Source organism: Erinaceus europaeus, chromosome 16, assembly GCF_950295315.1.
Source record: "Erinaceus europaeus chromosome 16, mEriEur2.1, whole genome shotgun sequence".
NCBI classification, from domain to species: Eukaryota; Metazoa; Chordata; class Mammalia; order Eulipotyphla; family Erinaceidae; genus Erinaceus; species Erinaceus europaeus.
In genome coordinates this window covers 72,958,989-72,985,609 of record NC_080177.1, presented here as the reverse complement: position 1 = coordinate 72,985,609, position 26,621 = coordinate 72,958,989, and the positions used below count along the sequence as shown (strand labels likewise).

Here is a 26,621-nt window from a genome sequence, read left to right as displayed (position 1 = left end):
GGCTTGTTGCCTGCACTATGAATCCACTGCTCCTGTGGCCATTGTTTCTATTTTTTTTTGGGGGGGGACTACGACAGAGAGAAATTAAAAGGGGAGGGGAAGATAGAGAGGAAGAGAGACAGAGAAACCCCTGCAGACCTGCTCATCACTTCCTCCCCTGCAGGTGGGGAGCCTTGGGCACGAACCACCATCCTTGCGCTTCATACTATGTGCACTTAACCTGATGCACTACTGCCTGGTTCATGAAATTTCTTTTCACATTACCAGTATTAAAATTTTTTTCAGCTATAAATGTTTATGTAGAAAGTTGATGCCTGCCTTTTATTACAACTCCTTTAATGGTATGTCACAAACAAGTCACTTCTGCAAGGAAATCTGAAAAGTTGCTCTGAATGCTGAGTTATGCCAAGAGACTGAAGCATATTTGCTGCTGTTCACAAACTGTTTTCTACCATGGTTACTGGGCACACCCCATCCATACTTTCCATTAAAACTACCAAACAAAAACATACAGCTCTTTGCTATATTAAAAAAAATAATAATAAATCTCTAGTTGGCTTCTCTGGGAGGAACCACCCTCACTCACAGCGATTAAGTGCTTCTCAGGATACACTAACTGAAATATGTGAGGATGGGGGTGTGTGTGGGGTGATCCCTGTTACCAAAACAAAACAGGTTGCAGCTACTTTAGCAATCCTTAGCAATACCATTCTCCTATCTGGATTATGTCTAGGCAAGCACTAGCTTGCATAACCAGCCAAATAAAAGACAAGACAATAGGCACATCCCTAAGATGTGGTGATGTGGTATACTAAGGGAAGTTGAGTTTTACTTTCTTTTTTAAAATTTTTTAAAAATTTATTCTCTTTTTTTGTTGCCCTTGTTGTTTTATTGTTGTAGTTATTATTGATGTCATCGCTGTTGGGTAGGACTGAGAAAAATGGAGAGGAGGGGAAGACAGAGAGGGGGAGAGAAAGATAGACACCTGCAGACCTGCTTCACCACCTGTGAAGGGAGGCCCCTGCAGGTGGGGAGCTAGGGGCTTGAGCTAACCCGCACGGCAAGAGCCTTCCGAATTTTAACAACAAATGGCACCCACGTGGACCTGACCTGCACATCTCTCAGATAAGTAAAGACAATTTGGCTACCTATGCACTATGGCCTTCTCTTCTGCTTGTGAAGAGATCTCCAAAGGCCTCTGCTCTTTCTTCACGAGACTGTTTTGCTGTTTCTGGAACATTTATCTCTGGACCACTCTGTGGTTTCCACTCGCTCGGGTGAACTCAGAACAGCCAGCGGGAAGAGCCAGCGGGCGGGAGGCGAGGTGCAGAGCTGCCGTTTCCACCTGGTTAAACAGCCAGCCAGCCAGCTGCGCCCAGACAACCCCGCGCACCGCGCCCGCAGCCTGCAAGAAGCCGACGCCAGCACGCTAGAGCCCGATGCCAACACGCTGGAGCCTGATGCCAACACGCTGGAGCCCGATGCCAACACGCAAGAGGCCGAGGCCAGCCCACAAGAGCCGGCTCTCCACCGCGTGGCACAGGGCACTGGACGCGTGATCCCTCCACACTGCTCGGCCACTGTGAGCAGGGCAGCAGACATGGCAGGGCCATGGGGCAGGGCCGCGGCGGCCTATCATGGCCGCCACCCCTGGGCACCTAGGCTCATGCCTTCTACAAAGATGGCCTGCCTGCCCTCTTTCTATGAATTCTGGAACCATCCCGGGCCTCCCGGACCCCCGGGCTCTCTGCCGAAACTGGGCACACGAGATCTCCAGCCGCCGGTCCGGTCTGAAGGCAGACAAGCTGGAGTACGCAGAGATTTGTACAGAGATCGCAACCTGCAATTCCTAGAAGTGGAGCTGCTCGGGAATGGAGCTGCGCGAGAAGCCACCTCCGAATGGTGACCCCCCCCCCAACAACTAAGACAATACAGATTTAAATTCGTGTTTAAAATGACATGTCTTCGTAACAAAGGTTTCTCTCCTTGTGTATTAATGACCATGTTTATGTGTATGTTTAAAGTTTGGTAAACAGTAGCTTTAAGGCTAAATTCTTACTAGTCAAAGTTAAATGAAAAAGGTTTTCAATGTAATTCTCATAAAGATAAAATTAACTTACATTTAAAGTCTAAGGTAAAAATTAGTTAACAATCAATATATTTTAACTAAGTTAGTCTAAACAAAAGGTTAAATAGACTTGTTGATATGTAAAACTCTCCATTACCTTCTCTATTAGAAATGGTAGATCGCACAATGGCTATGCTACTTATTCTCATGCCTGAGGTTTCCTCTCCGGCCCACACCTAGGGTGTGTCTCCATCTTGAATGGGTGTAACAAAAGGTTAAAAGACGTTGTTGATATGTAAAAGTCTCAAATTCCTTCTCTATTAGAAATAAGCAGAAATTGACTGAGTTTGGAGTATGGCACCAAAGTAAGAAAGCAGAAGTACACTAGAGTTTGCAGTGAGTACCTCCCTAATACTTCCTCTCCACTTTTCCAAGTTTTGGGTCCAGGATTGCTCAACAATTTGTTTGGCTTTGTATGTTAACTCTCTTTTCAGTCACCAGGTTCCAGATGCCATCAGGATGCCGGCCAGACTTCCCTGGATTGAAGACCCCACCAATGTGTCCTGGAGCTCAGCTTCCCCAGGGCCCCACCCTACTAGGGAAAGAGAGAGGCAGACTGGGAGTATGGACCGACCAGTCAACGCCCATGTTCAGCGGGGAAGCAATTACAGAAGCCAGACCTTCCACCTTCTGCAACCCTCAATGACCCTGGGTCCATGCTCCCAGAGGGATAGAGAATAGGAAAGCTATCAGGGGAGGGGGTGGGATATGGAGATTGGGCGGTGGGAATTGTGTGGAGTTGTACCCCTCCTACCCTATGGTTTTGTTAAAAAAAAAAAAAAAAAAAAGAAATGTTAGATCGTGCAGTAGATATGCTAATAACAAGTTTTGTTTCATAGTAAGTAAGTTGCAGCCAGCTGCCTTTGGGACCCTAGGCCGTTTCCCGCCCCCATGCAAATGCCCGTCAAGGCAAGTAGCCCCCCAGAGGCAAGAAATGTTTTTTTTTTTCAGATATGGCCCCCTCAGGCCTTCCCTTGGCAACATGCTGGTTTTTGTTATATATGTTTCTGTTCACCCCACACCCTTGATACTATAGTCATTTAGTTAAAAAGAAAAGGGGGAATTGTCGTATGCTTTACATTGGTTTGTTCTAGCCCTCCCCCGCCAAGAGAATTGGATCAGTCCTGTTAATTTCGTGGGCCTGCTCGGCCCCGCCCCAAGGAACCCCGAGAGAGGGTTCCTGAGTCCGAGAGTTCCGGAGTTCCTGAGTTCGAGAGTTTCAGGGTTACAGAGTAAGAGAGAGTTCCACAGTGGAAGAGTTTCAGAGTTGCAGAGTTCAAGAGTAAGAGACGGTTCCTGAGTTCGAGAGTAAGAGAGAGTGCTTGCGCCGCCGCAAAGAGACAGCGGAGTTCTGTTTGGTGATTAGTTTGTCTTAGTTTATGAATCGTTGTTCCTGAATAAAGAAATACAGCTTCCCTGCCCAGCCATTGTCTCCACGTCTCTGTTCACCACTGCGAAGCCAGCCCGGCCGGCAAGAGCCTTCCGAAATTTTAACAACAAAACAGGTTGCAGCTACTTTAGCAATCCTTAGCAATACCATTCTCCTATCTGGATTATGTCTAGGCAAGCACTAGCTTGCATAACCAGCCAAATAAAAGACAAGACAATAGGCACATCCCTAAGATGTGGTGATGTGGTATACTAAGGGAAGTTGAGTTTTACTTTCTTTTTTTTTTATTTATTTTTTTATTATTTTTTTTCTTTTTTCTTTTTTTTTCTTTTTTTTATTATTTTTAAAACAGGGGAGAGCGCGAACGCAGTCCCCCACTACCACAAATTATGCAGTCGAGTTTCCCACATTTGGGGAAATCGCAGGGGTCAGCACATCCGGAGTGCAATGGATAAGCCTCGCCCTGGGAAAACCACCTTCGTGATCATGGTGTCTCCCCTGCCAGGTAAGTATGAGTTTTACTTTCTTTTTTAAAATTTTTTAAAAATTTATTCTCTTTTTTTGTTGCCCTTGTTGTTTTATTGTTGTAGTTATTATTGATGTCATCGCTGTTGGGTAGGACTGAGAAAAATGGAGAGGAGGGGAAGACAGAGAGGGGGAGAGAAAGATAGACACCTGCAGACCTGCTTCACCACCTGTGAAGGGAGGCCCCTGCAGGTGGGGAGCTAGGGGCTTGAACCGGGATCCTTACATCAGTCCTTGTGCTTTGCGCCAGGTGCGCTTAACCAGTTGTGCTACTGCCCTACTCCTGAGTTTTACTTTCTTTTTATCTGAGTAATAAACTCAAATGCTTCAAAACCCCAAATGAACCCAACAGGCATTTAATATATCTCCTTCTATACACAATTGGTAACAGATATATACTACCTCTCTAGATTTTTTTTTTCTCTCTAGATTTTTTTAAAGATGCATTCATTCATTTATCTATTAACAAGACAGAGGCAATAGAGATAAAGATATGAGAGGGTGGAGGGAGAGGAGGGGAGAGGAGAAGGGAGGGGAGAAGAGCGGAGGTGAGGGGAGGGGAGGGGAGAGGAGAGGAGAGGAGTAAGAGAGGAGAGGAGAGGAGAGAATAGAGAGGAAGTTGAGCAGAGGGAGGTGCATGCAATGCTGGGGACTAAATTCTGAGCCTCCTGCACACAAGTCTGCCAGTCATGTCATCTCCTGGGCAGGTAAGAACACAGTACTTACCCCTTACCCAAAGATAATATAGAATTTCAATATTATATTCTATTTATATCTTTTATATTATTACTATCTGTGGTTTCCTCCAGTGCCCCGCTGCTCCCATGTGGTTCCAAGGCTCATACCCAGGCCTCCCACACGGTGTTATCACCACGTGTGTTATCTCCTGAGCCCCTACTTTACCAGAATTTACAACAATGACTCAACCTGCTTGAGAAAAAAGAAATCTGTCTACACAGAACTTTATACAGGATTCTATCATGTGCATTATCACCTAGTTTCTAATCACTGTCATCTAAAGATGAAATGGTTGTGTAACGTGACTTCTGAAACACTAGTACTGGGGTGGGGAGGAAAGTCAGGTGGCGGTGGAAGGAAACTAAATGGAAACATTAGTGAAGAAAGAAAGATAAAGTGGCTTTCAAAAAAATCCAACAAGTGAGGAAAATGAACAAAGAAAGTACATCTCAACTGAGCCGTAGTCATTTAAGACTCCATCTGTTAATCATTCTCACACCTCTACTATGAATTTATATTTTCCATACAACTACTGCCATCTGCTGTACATGTGGGGATCACACTTTTAAAGTGAGAAACAGCTGCAATTAAAAAAAGACTAGAGCTGAGCGGTAGCTCAGCAGGTTAAGTGCACATGGCACAAAGTACAAGGACTGGCGTAAGGATCCCAGTTCGAGACCCCAGCTCCCCATCTTCAGGCGGTTACTTCACAAGTGGTGAAGCAGGTCTGCAGGTGTCTTTCTCTCCTCCTCTCTGTCTTCCCCTCCTCTCTCGACTTCTCTCTGTCCTAGCCAACAGCAACAACAATAACAAACAAGGGCAACAAAAGGGAAAAATAAATAAAAATATTTTTTAAAAAAGGACTAGAGGGAGCTGGGCAGTAGCTCAGCGGGTTAAGTGCACATGGCATGAAGCGCAAGGACTGGCCTAAGGATCCCAGTTCAAGCCCCCAGCTTCCCACCTTTAAGCAGTCACTTCGCAAGTGGTGAAGCAGGTCTGCAGGTGTCTGTCTTCCTCTCCTCTCTCTCAATTTCTCTCTGTCCTATCCAACGACAACAACAGCTATGATAACAATAATAACTAAACACAAGGGCAACACAATGGGAAAAATGGCCTCCAGGAGCAGTGAATTCATAGTGCAGGCACCAAGCCCCAGCGATAACCCTGGAGGCCAAAAAAGACTAGCGTACAGCAACATGATGGCACAGGATCTAGTAGGGGTTGAAATGTTATGTGAACAACTAGGAAATGCTAAGCATGTACAAACTATTGTATTTACTGTCAACTACAAAACATTAATCCCCCAGTAAGGAAATTAAAAAAAAAAGACTAGATTGGGGCAAGGGAGAAAACACAAGCGTCATGCAAAGAGACTCTCATACATGACGCTCTGAAGTCCCAGGTTCAAGCCCTCTGCACCACCATAAGCCAAAGCTGAACAGTGCTTTGATAAAACAAAGCAAACAAAATAAAAAGTTAATAGCTGATGCTTCCTCAAAGTACTTATTTCTTCTTAACAGTAGTTATCCTTAACCTATAAACTTTATTTTTCTAGTTTAGGGCTCTTATAGTGTTCAGCATATTAACAATTTAGGTATTTCAGGATGATAAACTCCCTGACAAGGGAAGAACTACATCTGCCATCATCTCTAGCATGGCGCCCGGCATGGGGTAAGGAAGTTGGCTGATGAAGACACTGAGGGGTTGGTGGTGGGTGGGGGCAGAACTACATCCCAGTTATACTCTTTTTTCCCCTCCAGGGTTATTGCTGGGGCTTGGTGCCTATACCCCAAATCCACTGTTTCTGGTGGCCATTTTTTCCATTTTTTGTTGTTATTGTTGTTGTTGGATAGGACAGAGAAATCGAGAGAGGCAGGAAGACAGGGAGAAAAGACACCTGCAGACCTGTTTCACTGCTTGTGAAGTGACTCCCTTGCAGGTGGGAGCCAGGGCTTGAACCCAGATCCTTGTGCTCGTCCTTGCGCTTTGTACTTTGTGTGCTAAACCCAATGAGCTATCACCCAGCCCCCGTTATCGTATACTCATAACTCACTAATAAAAATGTTCAAAAGAGAGAGATTTAGTGAAAGGAGAGAGTTCATCTGGCAGAGTATGCACATGAGGACCCAGTTACAGCCACCATAAAGGAGTATCAGTCGAAAAGGAAGCTCCACAAATTACGGAGTAGTGCTGTGGCGTCTCTTCTTTATCTGTCTCTTTCCTTCTTTGTCTCATTCTCTAGGGGGAGGAGGGAGTCTATTAGTAACAGGAGAACTGTGCAGGCATGAAGATCCAGTGGAGCACCAGTGACAAAAAAAAAAAAAAAAGCAATGAGCAGGAGTAGACAGCATAATGTTTATACAATCCCCAGTTCAGTTCCCCGCACCAACAAAAGCTAGAGCGGATCATTGCTCTGGCTAAAAAAAATAGTGAACAATATGTCTACATTGCAATGTATGTCCTCCTCCTCCGCTCCTCTTTCTTCTCCTGGTCCTTCTTTGTCTTCTCCTCAGCCTCCCTTCTCCTTCTTCCCTCCTCCTCCTCCTCCTCCTCTTCTCTCGTTTTCTTCCCCAGAGCACTTCTCAGCTCTGGCGTATGTTGTTGCAGGGGCTTAAACCTGATCCTTAAGCTGGTCCTTGTGCTTTGCGCCTCCTGCGCTTAACCAGCTGCGCTACCACCCAACTCCCTGAACCTGAGACTTTTGAATCACAGGCATGAAAATTCCTTTATTTTTATTTAATTTAATTTAATTTTTTTTTTGTCTCCAGGATTATTGCTGGGGCTCAGTGCCTGCACTATGAATCCACTACTCCTGGAGGCTATTTTCCCCCTTTTGTCGCCCTTGTTGTTTATCTTTGTTGTTGTTGTTATTGTTGTTGGATAGAACAGAGAGAAATGGAGAGAGGAGGGGAAGACAGAGAGGGGGAGAGAAAGATAGACACCTGCAGACCAGCTTCACTGCCTGTGAAGCGACTCTTCTGCTGGTGGGAAGCTGGGGCTCGAATGGAGATCCTTACAACAGTCCTTGCGCTTCCCGCCATGTGCCCTTAAGCAGCTGCGCTACCCCTGCCCCCCAGCATGAGAGTTTCTTTACATGACTGCTACCCTAACTTCCTCATCCAAGAGCCAAATTTCTTAAACTATTTTTAAAAGGTTTTTAAAATATTTATTTATTATTTACTCCCTTTTGTTGTCCTTGTTGTTTTATTGTTGTATTATGATTGATGTTGTTAGACAGGACAGAGAGAAATGGAGAGAGGAGGGGAAGACTGAGAGGAGGAGAGAAAGACAGACACCTGCTGACCTGCTTCACCGCTTGTGAAGTGGCTCCCCTGCAGGTGAGGAGCTGGGGCCTCCAACAGGAATCCTTATGCCGGTCCTTGCGCGTTGCGTTACCTGCGTCTAACCTGCTGCGCTACGACTGACTCCCAAACTATTTTTTTATTGGTTAGAGAGAGAAATAAATTGAGAGGGGAGGGGGAGCTAGGGAGGGAGAGAGACAAATGCAGCACTGCTCGACCACTTGTTAAGCATCCCTCCATTACAAGTAGGGACAGGGCTCTTTGCACATGGTAATTATGTGCAATCAACTAGGTGCACCACTGCCTAGCCCCTTAAACTATTTTCTAATCATCACTCTAATTTATAGATCAGACAGATTATACTGTTGCAAGGGAGATGCCACAATTACCAAAAAGGAAAACAAAAGTTAAAACATCAAACAGAATCTCCAGCTCTACGTTTACTAGTTACATTTACTGAAATTCCCTTTTTTATCACAGTAGAGAAAAATGCCCTAACAAATTAATCAAGCCCTCAGTAGATTAGCGAGTCTTTGGTTTATGTCTATTTATGTATGTGGCATAGTACATTATGACAGTCACTAAAACAGTTTCTATAAAATTAAGATGATCCAACAACAATGACATCAATAATAACTACAACAATAAAAAACAAGGGCAACAAAAGGGAATAAATAAATATTTAAAAAATTAAAAGAAATTAAGATGAATATAATTAGGAAAGAGGCATAGAAAATCTATACAGAGATAGGAAATAGAATTAATTTCTGGGGATTCAGGTGGTAGCAAAGCGGGTTAAGCCCACGTGGCACAAAGCCCAAGAACCGGCATGAAGATCCTGGTTCACCCCCCGGCTCCCTACCTGCAGGGGAGTCGCTTCACAGGCGGTGAAGCAGGTCTGCAGGTGTCTCTCTCCCGCTCTGTCTTCCCCTCCTCTCTCCATTTCTCTCTGTCCTATCCAACAATGATGACATCAACAGCAATAATAACTACAACAACAATAAAAACTACAAAAAGGAAATAAATAAATATTTTAAAAAATAATTTCTGATACCAGCAAAAGTTACACAGAAGAGAAGATAAAAAGTGAGTATGGCTAGGTAAAAATACGTTGCTGGAAAGAATTATAATTAAACTAAAAGAAGGTGAAAGGCCCTCCTCATCAGTGTATCCCTGGACACAACGACTTTTCATAAACCCACAACATACCATAAACAACAAAAAGAAGTCTGGGGACTAGGTGGTGGCATACCTGGTAGAGAACATGTTACTGTGCACAAGGATTTGGGTTCAAGGCCTCAGCCCCTACCTATAAGGAGGAAGCTAAGCTTCATGAACAGTAGACCAGGGCTGAGGTGAGGTGTATCTCCCTTCCTCCCTATTTCTCAACCTCTACCCCCCCCCCAAAAAAAAAAAAAAAGCCAGTGCATGCAGGTAAACAAGCAAGGAGTCTCAGTGACAACCCTGGTAACTAAAAAAATAACTGTTATATAGAATCTGTCCTTTGCTCTTAAAATAGCTATATAAAACCACTGAAGTCATCAGCTGCTTTGACACTGATGAATGAAAAGGTTTCCCGAGGGCCAGGTGGTGGCGCACATGTTACAATAAGCAAGGACCTGGGTTCAAGCCCCTGTTCCCCACCCGCAGAGAGAAAGCTTCACAAGTGATGAAGCAGTGCTACAGGTGTCTCTCTGTCTCTCCATCTCTATCTCCCCCATCCCTCTCGATTTCTGGCTGTCTCTATCCAATAAATAAAGATTAAAAAAAAAAAAAAGGTCTCCCGATAGATATTTCATGGTGACTCTAAGTAGAACTATAAATAAATAAAAGTGTTCTTTGTTTTTAAGGAGAGTTGTTGACTTGACTTTATCCTTTTACTCCCTCTAAGGCTGCTAACAGGAATAAAATAAACCGGATAAAGTTATCCTGGAAATAGTGCGCCTCTTGTTCAGGGTTCTTACATGTGGTCGTTTCCTCCAAATTTGTCATGCCCCTAAAGAAATGAGGAGGGAAAAGAGGGCTCTGTTGATTTCTTTAAGAGATATGACCAGGGCTGGGTGGCGGCATACCTGGCAGAGTGCACACATCACAGTGTATAAGGACGTGGGTTCAAGTCTCCAGTCCCCACCTGCACAGGGCAAGCTTCACAAGTGGTGACATAGTGCTGCACGTCTCTCTCTGTCTCTCTTTCTCCCTTTCCTCTCAATTTGTCTCTTTCATCAGTAAACAAACATAAACAAGAAAAGAGATATGAAAGTAAGTACTAAAGTCAATGCTGGGGAGTACTAAGTCCCAGTAAGATTATATAAAATCACCTAGAACTTCTACACAGAGATACTGATGATCTAAAGAATAATAGTAAAGTCTCCCAACACATATATTTTTTAGAACCAGAGCCCTGATCAGCTCTGGCTTATGGTGGTGTAGGGGACTGAACCTGGGACTTTGGAGCCGCAGGCATGAGAGTCTCTTTACATAACCATTATGCTATCTACCCCTGCAATCTTAGAATAAGTTAATAGAAAAAACTCAAGTAGATGGAGAGCAAGCTACTGGTCTCATTCCTAACATTAGAATATGCACAATCTGCAAATAACAATTGGGACTGCACTCTAAGTATTTCATCATTATCATCATTATTATCATTATTATTTTCCTCAAGGGTTAGTGCTGGGACTCGGTGCCTGCACTACAAATCCACTGCTTCTGGTGGCCAGTTCTTCTATTTTATTGGGTAGGATAGAGAAATTGAGAGGGGTGGGGAAGAGAAAGAGAAAAAGATAGACACTTGCTGATCTGTTTCACTGCTTACGAAGCAAGCCCCTTGCAGGTAGAGAGCCAGGGGCTTGAACCAGGATCCTTGCGTGGGTCCTTGCACTTTGTACTATGTGTGCTTAACCCAGTATGGCATGTGGCTCCCTCAAACTATTTCTTTATGGTTTGTTTGTCTGTTTATCTTGAAAGGGTCACACAAGGAGGCAAGTGTCACTGAGGCTCATGCTTGTGGAAAGGTGTGTTCTGGTCCTGTGATGCTGTTGTGGTCAATGCAGAGTAATGTGTCCCTAACACAGATTACAAAGCAGATTAAGGACATGACATACAGTAGTAACGGGAAACAGCTCTTCTAGCATTAGGGAGAGGTTTCATTCTGGTAAGAGTAAAGCATCTGATGAACAGATACCATTTTGACCATTTCATTTCTCAGAAAGTACAAGAAACAACACAGAGCTCTTAGGTGTTATGGTGACTGGCGAGGAAGCTATAGGAGATGTAGGAGAGAGGTGAGCTTTGAAGGGTGATGGTGCTTGCTAGTGTGAACTCTGAAAGAGTGAAGGAAGGGAAACGTAAGGTTCTTAGATGCCGAGAGAGAAGATTTCAAAGTGTTCAGATATAGCGCACGTGTCACCATGTGCAAGGACACAGGTTCAAGGCCCTGTTCTCCACCTGCAGGGGTGACATTTCACAAGCAGTGAAGCAGGTCTGTAGGTCTTTCTTTCTTTTCTTCCATTCTCTCTCTCTATCTTTTTTTCCTTCTTTTCTTTTTTTTTTTTTAACCAGAAGTGTACTGCTCAGCTCTGGTTTATGGTGGTGTGGGGGACTGAACCTGGGACTTTGGAGCCTCAGACATGAGAGTTTCTTTGCATATGCTATATACCCCCATCTGTGTCTACCTTTCTCTCTTCCTCTCTATCTCCCCTCCCCTTCTATCAGTCCTGTCAAATAAAATAGAAAAAAAAAAAAAAAAAGGAAAAAAATGGCCACCAGGAGCTGTGGATTTATAGCGCTGGCACCAAGCTCCAGCAATAACCCTGGTGGCAAAAAAAAAAAAAAAAAGTCTTCACAGGCCAATTTCCCTCTATCCTTAGCTTGCTATTAATTACAAAATGAGATTAGAACACCAAATGAGCACTTTATATAGCTTTAAAGAAAATGCAAATATTCAAAAAGAATGATGTTCCAGTGTCACACTTATTTTGTTAGCGTAAGACAAAGATGCACGTCTTGATTATAAAGCACCAACAGTCTCTTCTATACATCTAGATTACTTTTGTAAAACATAATATTTTGTTCTTTGTTTTTACCAGCACATTGCTGGGTACTGAATCTTTGGTATCTCAGGTATTAAAACATTTTTTGTTTGCATAATAATTATGCTATCTCCCTAACCTTTGACACAAAATACTTTGAATAAGAATATTTTCTGGGGAGCCGGGCAGTGGCGCAGCAGGTTAAGTGCACGTGACGCAAAGTGCCAAGGACCGGCATAAGGACCCCGGTTTGAAGCCCCTGCTCCCCACCTGCAGGGGGGTCACTTCACAAATGGTGAAGCAGGTCTGCAGGTGTCTGTCTTTCTCTCCCCCTCTGTCTTCCCTTCCTCTCTCCATTTCTCTCTGTCCTATTCAATAACAACTAGATCAATAACAACAACAATGATGATAATTTAAAAAATTTTAAAAAATAATAAAAATAATAAAAAGATTTAAAAAAAAAAAAAAGGAATATTTTCCGGAGCCAGGCGGTGGCAAACCTGGTTAAGTGCTCACACTGCAGTGTGCAAGGACCCAGGTTCAAGCCCCTGGTCCCCACCTACAAGGGGAAAGCTTCACAAGTGGTGAAGCAGGGTTACAGGTGTCTCTCTGTCTCTCCATCTCTATCTCCTCCTCCCCCCAATTTCTCTCTCTATCCAATAATAAATAAATAAATACAATTTTAAAAAGAATATATTCATCCTTCCATAAAAGTCTTACTTGCTGATCACAAGGCCATTCATTTATTTAACAGCCCAACAGTGGTAGAGTTGGGTTGCACACACATAATAAGTGGTAGACCAGAACTTCTTATAACAAAATGAACCCAATTTGAAAATGAGTAATGAATCAGAATGGCTATTTTTCAAAGGAAAACATACAATACAAACACTTAATAAGCATATTAAAAGATGACCAGTACTGCAGTTACCAAGGAAATACAAATCCAACTATTAACAAGATGCTAATTCATACCCATGAAGAGAATAATAATAGTGTAGAGAAAGTAAGCATGGAGATGGAGAGACTGGAACTCTTTTGTTTATTATTATAATTGCTTACTTATTGGCTAGAGACAGCCAGAAATCAAGAGGGAAGGGGGATATAGAGAGGGAGAGAGACAGAGAGACACCTGCAGCTCTGCCTTACCACCCATGAAGTTTGCCCCCTGCAGGTAAGGACCAGGGGCTGGATCCAGGTTCTTACGCACCAGCTGCACCACCACCAGCCCCAAGAAACTGGAACTCTTATGCTCTGCTTATAGGAATGTCAAATAAGATGAGCATTTTGGAAAACAGTCTTGACAATTATACAAAAGGTTAAACAAAGAGTACTACAGAAATCACAGCAATTCTACTTGTAGATATAGAGGAAAAAGAAATACATATACATACACAGAATTGCATATTAATGTTCATGATGGTATTCATAACAACCCAAGTGATCTTAGGTAAATAAAATAAGGTATACCCATACAATGGAATATTTGGGAGAAAAGGGTCAGGCAGTGGCTTATCTAGTAAAGCACACATATTACAGTATGTGATGACCCAGGTTCAAAACCCCTGGCCCTCCCTGCAGGAGGGAAGCTTTACAAGTTGCGAAACAGTGTTGCAAGTGTATCTTTCTTTCTTTCTCCCTCCTTCCTTCCCTCCCTATCTTCCCTTTTCCTCTCAATTTATCTGTCTCTATCCTAAATAAATAAGTAAAATAAGTAAAATGAAGGGCTGACACATGCTACAACATGGGTGAAATAGAAAACATCATGCTAAGTGAAGAAGCAACATACAAAAGATTACATATTGTGTGATTTCACTTAAGACAGGCTCAGAACAGACACATTACAGAACAGAAACTTGGCAAAATATATCAGGGACCCTAAATGTTCATAACTTTTGGACTCAGAAACATAAAGAAAACTATGTATAGGATCTACACAGAAGCTGCCCCAGAGCTGTGCAGTGGCAGTTCTGAGTTCAATCACAAAATGTTCTTCACAGTGTCATTTTAATATTTAAAAACTGGGGAAAATCTAATATTAAAGAGTAAGAAAGCAACTACGACTACGGCCATTAAAGAATAATGCTTTTCCAGTATAGAGCCAGAACAAAAACAGGCAAAAGGAGAAGGAGACATAAAGGAGAGCCCAGAAATACAGTGCTGATGTATGGATGCCACATCTGCCACAAAAACCAGACAGTGAAAACAAGAAAGCTCTTTAATAAATGGTGTTAGAAAGTTTGGACTGGCACATGTAAAAAAAAAAATTAAACTTGGGGGTCGGGCACAGCAGGTTAAGTGCACGTGGCGCCAAGAGCAAGGACTGGGGTTCGAGCCCCGGCTCCCCACCTGCAGGGGAGTCACTTCACAGGTGGTGAAGCAGGTCTGCAGGAGTTTGTCTTTCTCTTCCCCTCTCTTTTTTTTTTTTTTTAAATATTTATTTTATTTATTTATTTCCTTTTGTTGCCCTTGTTTTTTTTTATTGTTGTAGTTATTATTGTTGTTGTCGTTATTGGATAGGATAGAGAGAAATGGAGAGAGGGAGGGGAAGACAGAGAGGAGAAGAGAAAGACAGACACCTGCAGACCTGCTTCACCGCCTGTGAAGCGACTCCCCTGCAGGTGGGGAGCCGGGGTTCGAACCGGGATCCTTATGCCGGTCCTTGTGCTTTGCGCCACCTGCGCTTAGCCCGCTGCGCTACAGCCTGACTCCCTCTCTTCCCCTCTCTGTCTTCCCCTCCTCTCTCCATTTCTCTCTGTCCTATCCAACAACAACAACATCAACAATAACAATAATAACCACAATAGGGTTACAATAACAAGGGCAACAGAAGGGGGGAAAAATGGCCTCCAGGAGCAGTGGATTCATGGTGCAGGCACCGAGCCCCAGCAATACCCTGGAGGCAAACAAATAAATAAATAAAATTAAACTATAGCATCATCTAACACCGCCTGCAAAAATTAACTCAAAGTAGATTAAAGACTTAGATATTAGACCTCAAACCACAAAATACATAGAAGACAAAAACATAGGTGATACACTCTAGGGCCCTAATATCAATGATATATTTGGACACTTAACTCCACGTGCAAAGGAAACAATATCAAGAATAAACAAATAGGTCAACATGAAATAAAAAGCTCTTATACATGGAAGAAACTATCATACACAGATACACACACACACACATTAATAAAATAAAAGGCAATCTAGTAATTGGGAGAAGATATCTGTAGATCACAGGTATGTCTTGCAGAATATATAAAGAAATCATTCAACCATAAATAAGTAACGCAACAAAAAATAGATATAAGATCTGGATAGACTTTTCTCCGAAGAAGACATAGATGACCTATAGACACATAAAAAAAATAAAAAATAAAAAATAAAAAGAGAAAAAGAAGTTCAGCATCACTTCTTTTAAAGGAATGCAAATCAAAACCACAATGAGGTATTATCTCATAGCTGTGAGATGCCTACGTCAAAAAAGATTGGAAACAAGTGCTAAGTGAAGATGTAGAGAAAAAGCAGCTCAGGATGGGGCGGTAGTGCAACGGGTTAAGCGCACGTGGCGCGAAGTGCAAGGACCAGTGAACGATCCCAGTTCAAGCCCCCCGGTTCCCCACCTGTAGGGGAGTTGCTTCACAGGCGGTGAAGCAAGTCTGCAGGTATTTAAAAAAAAAAAAGCTGCTCTGGTACAATGCTGGTGGGAATATACTTCTGGAACGTCAGTGAGCATGAACAGAGACCACTTTAAAAAAAAAAGGGGAGCTGGGAAAATAGTGTAATGGCCTAACGGTTATGAAAAAGACGTTCATGCCTAAGGCTCTGAGGTTCTCAATCCAAATTGGCACCACCATTCTCAAAGCGAGAGCTGAGCAGTGCACTGGTTTAAAAAAAAAAAAAAAAATTAACAACAGCAAACAAACCCCAAATAAATGAACAAGAAGACAATAAAATGAGCATCTAATCCCCCCACCCCAATAATCTTTATAGCATTATATAGCCACTAAAAACAGTTTACTTTGGCACCCAAGTAAAACTTATAGGTATCAATATCACTTTGATACAATGTGATAACGGGCATAAAGTCATCACTGACTTGTTTTACCAAAGAAAGCTGGAGGGTGAATTATTTCCTCCCTTTTTCAGGTGCTTGGTAGGAATAGTTTAGTACTGCAGATGTCTAACTTTATCCAATACTAGGCAACATATCAAGTGCTTTTAACTAGTTACATGTATTGACTTTCAAGGTAACTGATACTGATTACTATGAGCCTCTTTCTGAAAAATTCTGTCACTCTCAGAACAATGGTCATTCTTCCCATTGCTGCTGACTTCCTAGTCTAAGTATTCCCCCTGGGTTAGTCAAAAATTGTAACTATATGCTAAAAGTTAACAAAGAAAAGCAACTCAGATCTATGGCTTTTTACTCTCCAGCAAATGTTTTGTAGATAAAATACAAAAGCAAGACAGTAAGTGGCTAGAGAGCTGACTGTGGGGCAGGAAGAGAAACACCTGCAGCCCTGCTTCACCACTCCTACAACTTTCCACCCCCATGCCCGACCCCTGCAGGTAGCGACTTATGTGCTCAACCAGGTGCACCGCCACTCAGCCCCTAAAGCTGTTTTTTAAAAGCAGTTAAGTGGGGCTGGCGGTGGTGTACCCAGTTAAGTGCACATTACCAAGCACAGGATCTGGTGTAAGCACCTCAGTCCCCACTTGCAGGGAGAAAGCTTCTCAAGTGGTAAAGCAGTGTTGCAATGTCTCTCTCCCTCCCCCTTCCCTCTCAGTTCCTCTGTCTTATCAAAATAAAGAGGGATAGGGGTGGGGGGAAGCAGGTATATGGTAAGTTTGTAAAGTTCATAGGGAAAGAATATAATAAAGTGTCACTAAGCTAAGACTATTGTCAAATGGACTGAATTTGATTTTCGATTGTGATTCTTACTAGCTGTGAATTTGTTATGGCAATTCTCAATTCGAGTTCTTTTTCTGTATCTATAAACTGAAGATAATGTCTTTTTTTAGTATTTATTCCTTTTTGTTGCTTTTATTGTTGTAGTCGTTGTTGGATGTTGGTATGCTTCTAAATTCTGCTTATAAGACCTTCTGTTTTGATCATCACATTAGGTTTGCTTGTATTACTTATGATGTGGTCTATTTACATAATCACTGTTTTACCTGGGTCCCGCCCTGCCTGCAGGGTATTGGTTTAATCCCCACTGGTTAGATGGAAGCTTTCTATGTACTGTTCGTGCTCTTTTTTTGCTCTGCCCCCTCTCTTAATCATTTCCTTTCCCTTGCCACTTCCGGTGAAGAGATGCATAAAAGGCGATGTATCTGATTAATAAACGAGATACTGCTTCCCAGCTCAGCCATGAGTCCCTGGTTGTCTCTCTACCACCCGTGAAGCTAGCCCGGCCTGGCAGTTGGCTAGGACAGAGAGAAATGGAGAGAGGACAGAAAGACACCTGACCGACCACCTGTGAAGTGACTCCCCTGTAGGTGGGGAGCTGGGAGCTCGAACCGGGATCCTTCCACAGGTCCTTGGGCTTTGTGCCACCTGCGCCTTATGCCTTCTAAGACTGTTCTGAGGGCCCATGAGAGCATAATGGTCACGCAAAGATAATTTTAGGGGGCCAAGCAGTAGTGCACTGGGTTAAGCACACATAGTAGGAAGCGCAAGGATCCTGGTTTGAGCCCTGGCCTGCATGGGGTCACTTCACAAGCTGTGAAGCAGGTCTGCAGGTGTCTATCTTTCTCTCCCCCTTCTCTCTCAATTTCTCTCTGTCCTTTCCAAAAAAAAAAAAAACAGAAAAAAATGGCCACAGGAACAGTACATTGGGAGCACAAGCACAAAGCACCAGTGATAAACCTGGAGGAAAAAAAAAAAAAAACCCAAAGAAAATTTCATGCCTGAAGCTCCAAGGTCCAAGGTTCAGTCCCCTACACTGTCATAGGCCAGAACTGAGCAGTGCTCTGGTTAAAAATAATAATAGCAAACAACTTTTAAAACACTGCTCTGAAGGTTAAATGAGGTAATGCACTTAAAATAGTACCTGATGCATGAAAAATTGTTAGCAGAAACAAAGAAAAACAAAATATGTTGTATGTACCATTGTGAAAAAATTAACTAGAAATTTTATAAATGCTTCTGAACAATTGGATAGAAATACTAGTTTGAGGGAGTCAGGCGGTAGCACAGCGGGTTAAGTGCACGTGGCACAAAGCTCCAGGACCTGCGTAAGGATCCCGGTTTGAACCCCGGGCTCCCCAGAGCAACTCCCCAGAGGAGTCGCTTCACAGGTGGTGAAGAAAGTCTACAGGTGTGTCTGTCTTTCTCTCTCCCTCTGTCTTCTCTTCCTCTCTCCATTTCTCTCTGTCCTATCCAACAACAAAGATATCAATAATAACAACAATAATAACTACAACAACAATGAAAAACAACAAAGGCAACAAAAGGGAAAATAAACATTAAAAAATTTTAAAAAGAAATATTTGAAAAAAAAACAAACGAAATACTAGTTTGAACTACAGGAAAACCAAAGAAATCTGAGAAATGTTGCTTGTAGTTCCTGTACAGAGAGTTACTGGCATAATTGACATGCTGACCTGTCTTCTATTAGAGATATTTATCTTTTTTGTTTCCCCTAAGAGATTATAAAATTATTGAGGGTAAAGACTATGCCTCATTCGCCTTTGTACTTTTGATTTACACAACAGGAAGTTAATGTAAGGAGATCTTCAAAAGTATTCCACAAGTGAAAAGACCAAAACATCTGGATCAATGTGATCAGTGAAGAAGATAGTATAAATAAAATTGGTGTCTTTGTGACATAGCAATTGTCCTCAAAATAAGTTAATATCATGGTGATCAGGTGATCAAAGAAAATGAACAGTTTTAAGAAGTAACTAGGGGACTAGGAAAGCAATCTTAACCCACGCCTTTAAGTTGAGCACACAAAATGCATAGTTAGATCTTGTGGTCTCATTGACCCACTTTTTTTTTTTTTTCAGTAAGAATTTTTTTTCTCTCTAGTCTTTCACAAATTTCCTTTTACTTTCCAGTAATACGACCACATCATATACCACCTTTAACAAGATTCAAAGTGGATGAAAAAAATTAAGGAGAAATGTAGGTACAGCAAAAAATCACCTAAAAACATAAACTACTTCTCTGTAGGGAGTTTTTTTCTCTTCCTTTTTTTTTTTTTTTTTTTTTTGTGGTTGCCAGATTAAAAGAGATAACATAGCATTTGAGAAACACAAAACTCAAACTGTTCATATTTAGTGGTTCAGAATTTCAGGAACCAAATTCAGTAAATAACCTTAGGGTAGTACTAGGATTTTCCTGCTTGAATCCCAAAGCATATATTTTTGGACTCAGTGGTTATGAAAAAGAGTTTTATACTTGAGACTCCAAGGTACTAGGTTCAATCCCTGATACTACCACTAACTAGAGTTAAGCACTGCTTAGCTTGGAAAAAGAGAGAAAGAAAGAGGGGAGGGGGCCTCCAGAGGGAGAAAAGAATCCCTCCTTTTCCCTCTTTTTGCCTTAATGCAGTAACAAAAAGATGGAGTCTATCAAATGAACATTTTTACACTAAAATTTGGGTGCCCTTACTGGCAAGATCAACCAAAAGTTAATAAAGTTACATGTACTTTTAAAAAAGATTGATCTATTATTTTATTTATTACTTTATTTATTTATGAGGAAGAGAGGGAAAACCAGAGCATCACTCTGGCATATAAGTTGCTGGGGATCAAACTCAGTATCTCATGCTTGAGGATCCAACACTGTGCCACCTCCTGGGCCACAAAGTTATATGCATTTATTAGACAATGTCTTTATTCTTGCAGCCTAATCTTAGGAAAGCACAAAGAACACTTTACTATCTAAAATTAACTTTAATTTGTTCTAAAAATATCGTTACACAACCCAGGTTTGAGCCTGGTCCCTACCACACTAAGGTTTTGGCAATTTTGCTTCTCTCTCTACCAGTCTTTCTCTAAAAAAAAATAATAATAAAATAAAATAATTAGATTTAAAAAATTAATAAGATAAATGTTAACATAAAACTAATGATTAATAATGTTACCACTACAAAATATATTGGTAACAATAATTTACATACCTTCAAAAACAAATTTAAATAAATTTACTGCTCACTGAAATTTCTAGCTTATCTTAGGAATTTAAGTTTTTAATTTTTTTTGTTCAGGTGGACAATGTATTTTCAAAGGCAGCCTCTCTTTATCACATTCCTGATGAGTATGTTCTAAACACCGTCATAGAAGCAAAGTACACACAATAATGATTCACAAGACAATCTGACCACACCCCAAATAGTTGCCACACAGACATTATCAGTGACACATCAAGAGGAGAATCAACTTGCCATTAAAATTTTGCAAGAGAGAATACTGAAACGGGAGCTTAGCAACTCTGTGTTCCTAACAAAATGCTCGGTTACCCAATGAGTGTTATTAGGGAAATTCTTTCAAACATATGCAAAGTATATTTTGGGGCACATCTGAAAAGGAAGGAATATGAAGTCAGTTTTATGATACTAATAGAAACTTTGCATGGTCTGGGAGGTGGCACAGTGGTTAAGGAACTAGACTCTCAAGCATGAGGTCCTGAGTTTAATCCCCGGCAGCACATGTACCAGAGTGATATCTGGCTCTTTCTCTCTCTCCTCCTATCTTTCTCATTAATAAAATAAATAAAATCTTAAAAAGAAAGAAAGAAAGAAAAAGATACTTTGCACAGCTTCATTCATCTTTCTCTTGATCACTAAAAACTCACCTGACAATCACTCACTTCATTAGCAGTTGGTACATGTCAGGATAATTATGAGTGGTAAAGTCTATTCTTGGAGTCACATGACAAAACAAAACTCTTACACATGTCAAGCTGTTAAGAGTGGGTGGAATGGCACATGGGTGGAAGGCTTAGTCATTTAGTACAATCTGACCTGGGGCAATGTGACTTCCTGAGACATCTATCATGCCATGAAAAAATGAAATCAAAGAAAAAAATCCAAACACCATTCTTTGTGTTCACAGTGAATTCTGGACTATCATCCATGATTGCCAATGTATTATGCTAAGTTTCTAGTTGCAACTTTGACTAGCCAGACAACTATTTGAAAACTAGGGAATAAGGGCTGGGAGGTGGTGTACTTGGTAGAGTACATACCTTACAGTGCACAAGGACCCAGGTTTAAGCCCCTGGTCCCCCACATGCAGGAAAAAAGTTTCACAAGAGGTAAAATAATGCCGCAGGTGTCACTCTCTCTATCTCTCCTGTCCCCCTCAATTTCTCTATAAAAACAACAATAACAGCAAATGAAACAAACAAAAAACCTAGGGAATCAAGAACAGATTCTCCTTCTAGGCCATATAGATTAAAGAACTCAATCCTTCCTAAACCCTAATAAAACAGGAATTAAATTTGTTACCGGAATGTAGATTAACAGTCCGAGTCTATCATTTCCACTATCATCTTATATCTGTAAATACACACTAACAGGAACTCATTTGGGTAAACTCAGTTCTACATGTACCAGTTGCACAACAAGCAATCTGAGTGCTCAAATATTCTAATAATCAATTTCAATCTCAGTTCTCCGCTAATTGGGATATATATAGAATCTCCCCCCCCTCCTTTCTTTTATTTGATAGGATAGAGAAATTGAGAGGGGGGAGGGAGAGAGGGAAAGGGGGTCGGGCAGTAGCACACTGGCTTAAGTGCACACAATATGAAGCACAAGGGCCGTTTGGAGCCCCCAGCTCCCCACCTGCAGAGGTGTCACTTGACAAGTGGGGAAGCAGGTCTGCAGGTGTTTATCTTTCTCTCATATTATCTCCCCCCCTCAATTTCTCTGTTTTATCAAATATATATTTAAAAAATGGCCGCAGGAGCAGTGGATTCATAGTACAGGCACCAAGCCTCCAAGATAAACCTGGAGGCAAGAGAGAGAGAAACAAGACACCTGCAGACCACCTTGTCCTTGTCCCATCAAAGAGGTCTCATACAACCACTTTTTTAAACACTTTTTAAAAAATATATTTATTTATTTATTCCCTTTTGTTGCCCTTGTTGTAGTTATTATTGTTGTTACTGATGCTGTTGTTGGGTAGGACAGAGAGAAATGGAGAGAGAAGAGGAAGACAGAGAAGAGGAGAGAAAGACAGACACCTGCAGACCTGCTTCACCACCTGTGAAGAGATTCCCCTGCAGGTGGGGAGCCGAGGGCTTGAACACGGATTGTTAGGCTGGTCTTTGTGCTTTACGCCACCTGTGCTACCGCCCGACTCCCACAACCACTTATTAATGACTTGGTGGCTTAAAAGAAAAACTCATTTTAAAATGAATGCTGTAAAAGTATGAATGATGTATGACTCATGGAGACTTTGGAATATCTACCTTATCATTCTAGTAAAAATAATTAACCAAAACATAAGTTCTTTCCACATAAAATGACAGTGAAGGAATTTGATATTGAGGGAGGAAAAAAGACAGTGTGTACTGTCATACTGAAACTTATTTCTAGCTTTTAGGTTAGATTTGACAATTATAACCAGCAAGACATCATCAGCCAAACTCAGAGTGGTAACTACTACACTTGTTAAATAAAAACCAAATTCTCTTTATCCTTCCAGACACACTGTAGGACTGCCTCCCCTATCCTGATGCACTGAGGGTTGTTATGTAACTTCCACTGGGCTGCTAGTAAATTATGGAGAGAGTTAGCAAGAAGTCATCAGCCATTGTATGCTTCGCTATTTGCCCCTTTCCCTGTCACAGTGATTGGCAGCTTTTTAGAGTTAGTCTAGGGCCTGGAATGCAGGGAAAGGTGATCAAGAATAACTCAGGGACAAGTGCCACTGGAATTTTGGGTTTGCCACTGCAGCAGCATCTAGCCTATTTTGACTAAGAGTCTTATTTTGTTACACACTATGAATATATTTCGTTTTTAGTTACTTTACAGAAAAGGTGACCACTTTCTTGAGAGATTCAGATTCCAAGCCATCAGTTCAAAAAATGAAGTTTCTAAACTGAAAAAAAAATAAGAGCTTGGCAGTGGTGCTCCTGATTAGGCGCACACATCACAGTGCACAAGGACCTGGGGTTCAAGTCCCTGGTCCTCAGCTTCAGAGAGAAAGTTCCACGAGTGGTGAGGCAGGGTTACAGGTGTCCCTCTGCCCCTCCCCGCCCTGCTCTCTTTTTAAGATTTTATTTATTTATTCATGAGAAATGATAGGAAAGAGAGAGAAACAATCAGACATTACTCTGGTACATGTGCTGCTGGGGATTGAACTGGGGACCTCATGCTTGAGACTCCAAAGCCTTATCCACTGCACCACCTCCTGGACCACCCCCTTTCCCTCTCTATCTCACCCACCCTTCTCAATTTCTCTCTGTCTTTATCCAGTAATTAATTAATTAAAAAATTAAAAGGAGGTTTTGGCTAGGTTGATTCACATATACACAACAGCTGGAATGATGCTTGGAAGCTGCCTGGTCCCAGGTGGACCCCCACTTGGAAATGCTGCTCTCCCTCCCCCCTCCCTCTGCCCCCTCTCTGGCTCTGGTGCTCTATGTAGCATACATAGCATTCCTCAGACAGAGAGAAAGAGAGAGAACACGTACAGAAAGATGAGGAGGAGACGGAGGATTAAATATCTCTTCTATTGATTACAGATAAGAAAGAATTTCACAGGAGACAGGGAGAGGAGGGAAAGAAGCCAGAGCACACACTGGTACATGCAGTGATGGGGACTGAACTGGGAACCTTAAGTGTATGAGCTCAATATTCAACTGGTGGAGTCATTTCTCCAGCCACTCAGTGTGGTTTTATTTACAAGGTTAAAGTTCCTACAAAATGACAATATAAGTTGCATGACCTTAAGTCCTTGCTCGAAAGTCCCGCAACAAGAGATGGATGGTGGTCTACTTCATGGAGTGCACAACAGGAGATGGATGGTGGTCTACTTCATGGAGTGCACAACAGGAGATGGATGGTGGTCTACTTCATGGAGTGCACAACAGGAGATGGATGGTGGTCTACTTCATGGAGTGCACGTCACCATGTGCAACGGCCCAGGTGCAGGGGGAAGGCTTTGCGAGTGGTGAAGCAGTGTTGCAAATGTCTCTCTGCCTCTCTCCCTCTCTATCACCCCTTTCCCTCTAGATTTTTAGCTGCTTCTATCCAATAAATAAGGACAATAAAAAATATAGAAGGAGGAGGAGGAGGAGGAGGAGAAAAGAAACAGCCAGAAACTGAGAAGGAAGGGGGTGATAAAGAAGGAAAGAGACAGAGAGACCTGCAACACTGCTTTACCACTCGCAAAGCTTTTTCCTTGCAGATGGGGACTGGAGGCTTGAACCTGGGTCTTTGAGTTGTAACATATGCACTCAACCAGGTGTTCTACCACTTGGCCCCTTCCTCAAAAATTTAGGTGGGGAAATATATAGCTCAAGTTGGGCTGTATATTTATTTCTCTATTTCCTCTTTTGTTGCCCTTTTTTTTTCTTATTGTTGTTGTTGGATACAAAAATGGAGAAATGAGGGGAAGACAGAAAAGAGGAGAGAAAGATAAGACACCTGCAGACCTGCTGTACCACCTGTGAAGTGACTCCCCTGCAGGTGGGGAACCAGGGTTTGAACCAGGATCCTCACACGGGTCCTTGCACTTTGTGCCATGTGTGCTTAACCCGCTGCGGTACCGCCTGACCCCTGGGCTGTATATTTCTCTCAATCCAGTTTTTAGTGCTTTGTATCAAACTGAAAGTTGACAAAAGATGAGCAAGGGGTAAGGAAATAGCTTCCTTAGAGGAGCACACACTTTTATCATGCATGAGGCCCTAGACTTGAGTCGCAGCACTACATGGGAACACAATGAACAGCATCAAGGAAATGCTGTGGGTGGTAGTGTGGAGCTTTGATGTTTCCCCTCTCTCTGCCTAGCTCCCACACACCCACCCAATATGCTCTCTCAAAAAAATAACCAGAAATTAGACCAGGGAGATGTACATATGCACAAGGGCCTTAGTTCATTCTTCAGGTCCATATTAAACAAAAAGAAAAGAGGTAAACAAACACAGAACTTTCCACTGTTCACAGATTAGATAGAGAATGAGCCTTTATGAGTTTTTAGAGTAAGTACTTCTGATTCTCAGCGCTAGATGCATTAAGCAATAATTTCAGGCTTCCTTTTCTGGCTTTGCCTTTTGTCAATATTTTTGCTCCCATCAAATGACAAAGAGATAAAAATATTTTCAATTTACATTTATGTTTTCTTTAATAAAATACAAAAAAATTAATAATTGTATTATAAAAATACAGGTACAAGTATAAAGGAAAGGCATATAAAGAAATTTCTGTCAACTGGCGTTATCCTTTGTCAGCAAAGGTGAGCTTTTCTGAACTGGACTAGCAGCATCTCTGAGAAAAAGCTTTTAAACTTTTAGGTGGCAACTTTTAAAAAATAACAGCCTAACTACAGATGAATGGTCATAGGTTGCCGACAATAAGTCATAAACCTGAAACCCAGCCAATCTCTACAATCTAATCTTGGTGTTAGGACCACTTTCTATAGATTTACTGCAAAAAATTAACCTCAGTTTCCTGGTTCTCTAATCTGAAAAATGAAGATTAAAGTAATCACTCATTATTTTATAAAGAATCATGATATTACTATTAGAAACATGATAGCTATAAATTGGTAGACAAATGATTACCTTACAAAGAGAGAGAGAACCCCTTAGGTTAATTTACAAGCATATTAAGTGTGGAAAACACAAATAAAAATAAATGAGTGACTAATATCTTGTGATAGCCGGTGTGAATAATTTCCAAACAGATCTGTATTACCCAAAGAGAAACTAGAGACCCAGGAGGTCAATTAAACTTTACACAAGAAAGGGCTGAACTGTTTCTTTTTTAGATGAATCTTTTAACCTTGCACTCTAGCCTGATCTAGAAGGATTACTGGCTTGCCAGAGACAAATACAATGAAGCTTAGATAAGTGCTTGCTCACTGCACATCTCAGGAGTTTATTTATAGAGGAATAAAAATGAGGATTAAAGGAGATGAAAAGCAGGTAGCTAAGTATTTCTGGATAGCTAGAATAGCAATATGAAGCTTGTACTCACAAGTTCAGAGTCACGAATCTGAGGAAACATCTTGGCCACATTGAGTCCATCAATGACTATATCAAAAGGGGGACAGAAGTTCACAAAGTTCTTAAATCTCTTGAGTTCCTGAAAAAACAAAATAAAAACAGAAAAAGCAGATAAAACATTAATAAGAATTTAATATAAAAATAAAAGTGATTACTGTTTTGACTTCAAGAAAGAAGTACTGGGAGTCGGGCAGTAGCGCAACAGTTAAGCACACGTGGCGCATAGCGCAAGGAGCAGCTTAAGGATCCCGGTTCAAGCCCCAGGCTCCTCACCTGCAGGGGAATCCCTTCACAGGCAGTGAAGCAGGTCTGC

General features: G+C 41.8%; 1 protein-coding gene and 1 non-coding gene across 3 annotated transcripts in view; both read right to left on the bottom strand.

Moving 5' to 3' along the window:
* PRORP (protein only RNase P catalytic subunit) overlaps positions 1–26,621 on the bottom strand; it is a 101,766-nt gene that overhangs the window by 41,654 nt on the left and 33,491 nt on the right. For both annotated transcript variants that reach the window (XM_060175421.1, XM_060175423.1), the window contains exon 5: positions 26,280–26,387. In XM_060175421.1, coding sequence (XP_060031404.1) covers positions 26,280–26,387 — 108 coding nt within the window. The remainder of the gene's footprint in view (positions 1–26,279; positions 26,388–26,621) is intronic.
* Positions 3,868–4,031, bottom strand: LOC132533674 (U1 spliceosomal RNA). The gene has a single exon (XR_009545524.1). It is a non-coding gene; the product is annotated as a U1 spliceosomal RNA (small nuclear RNA).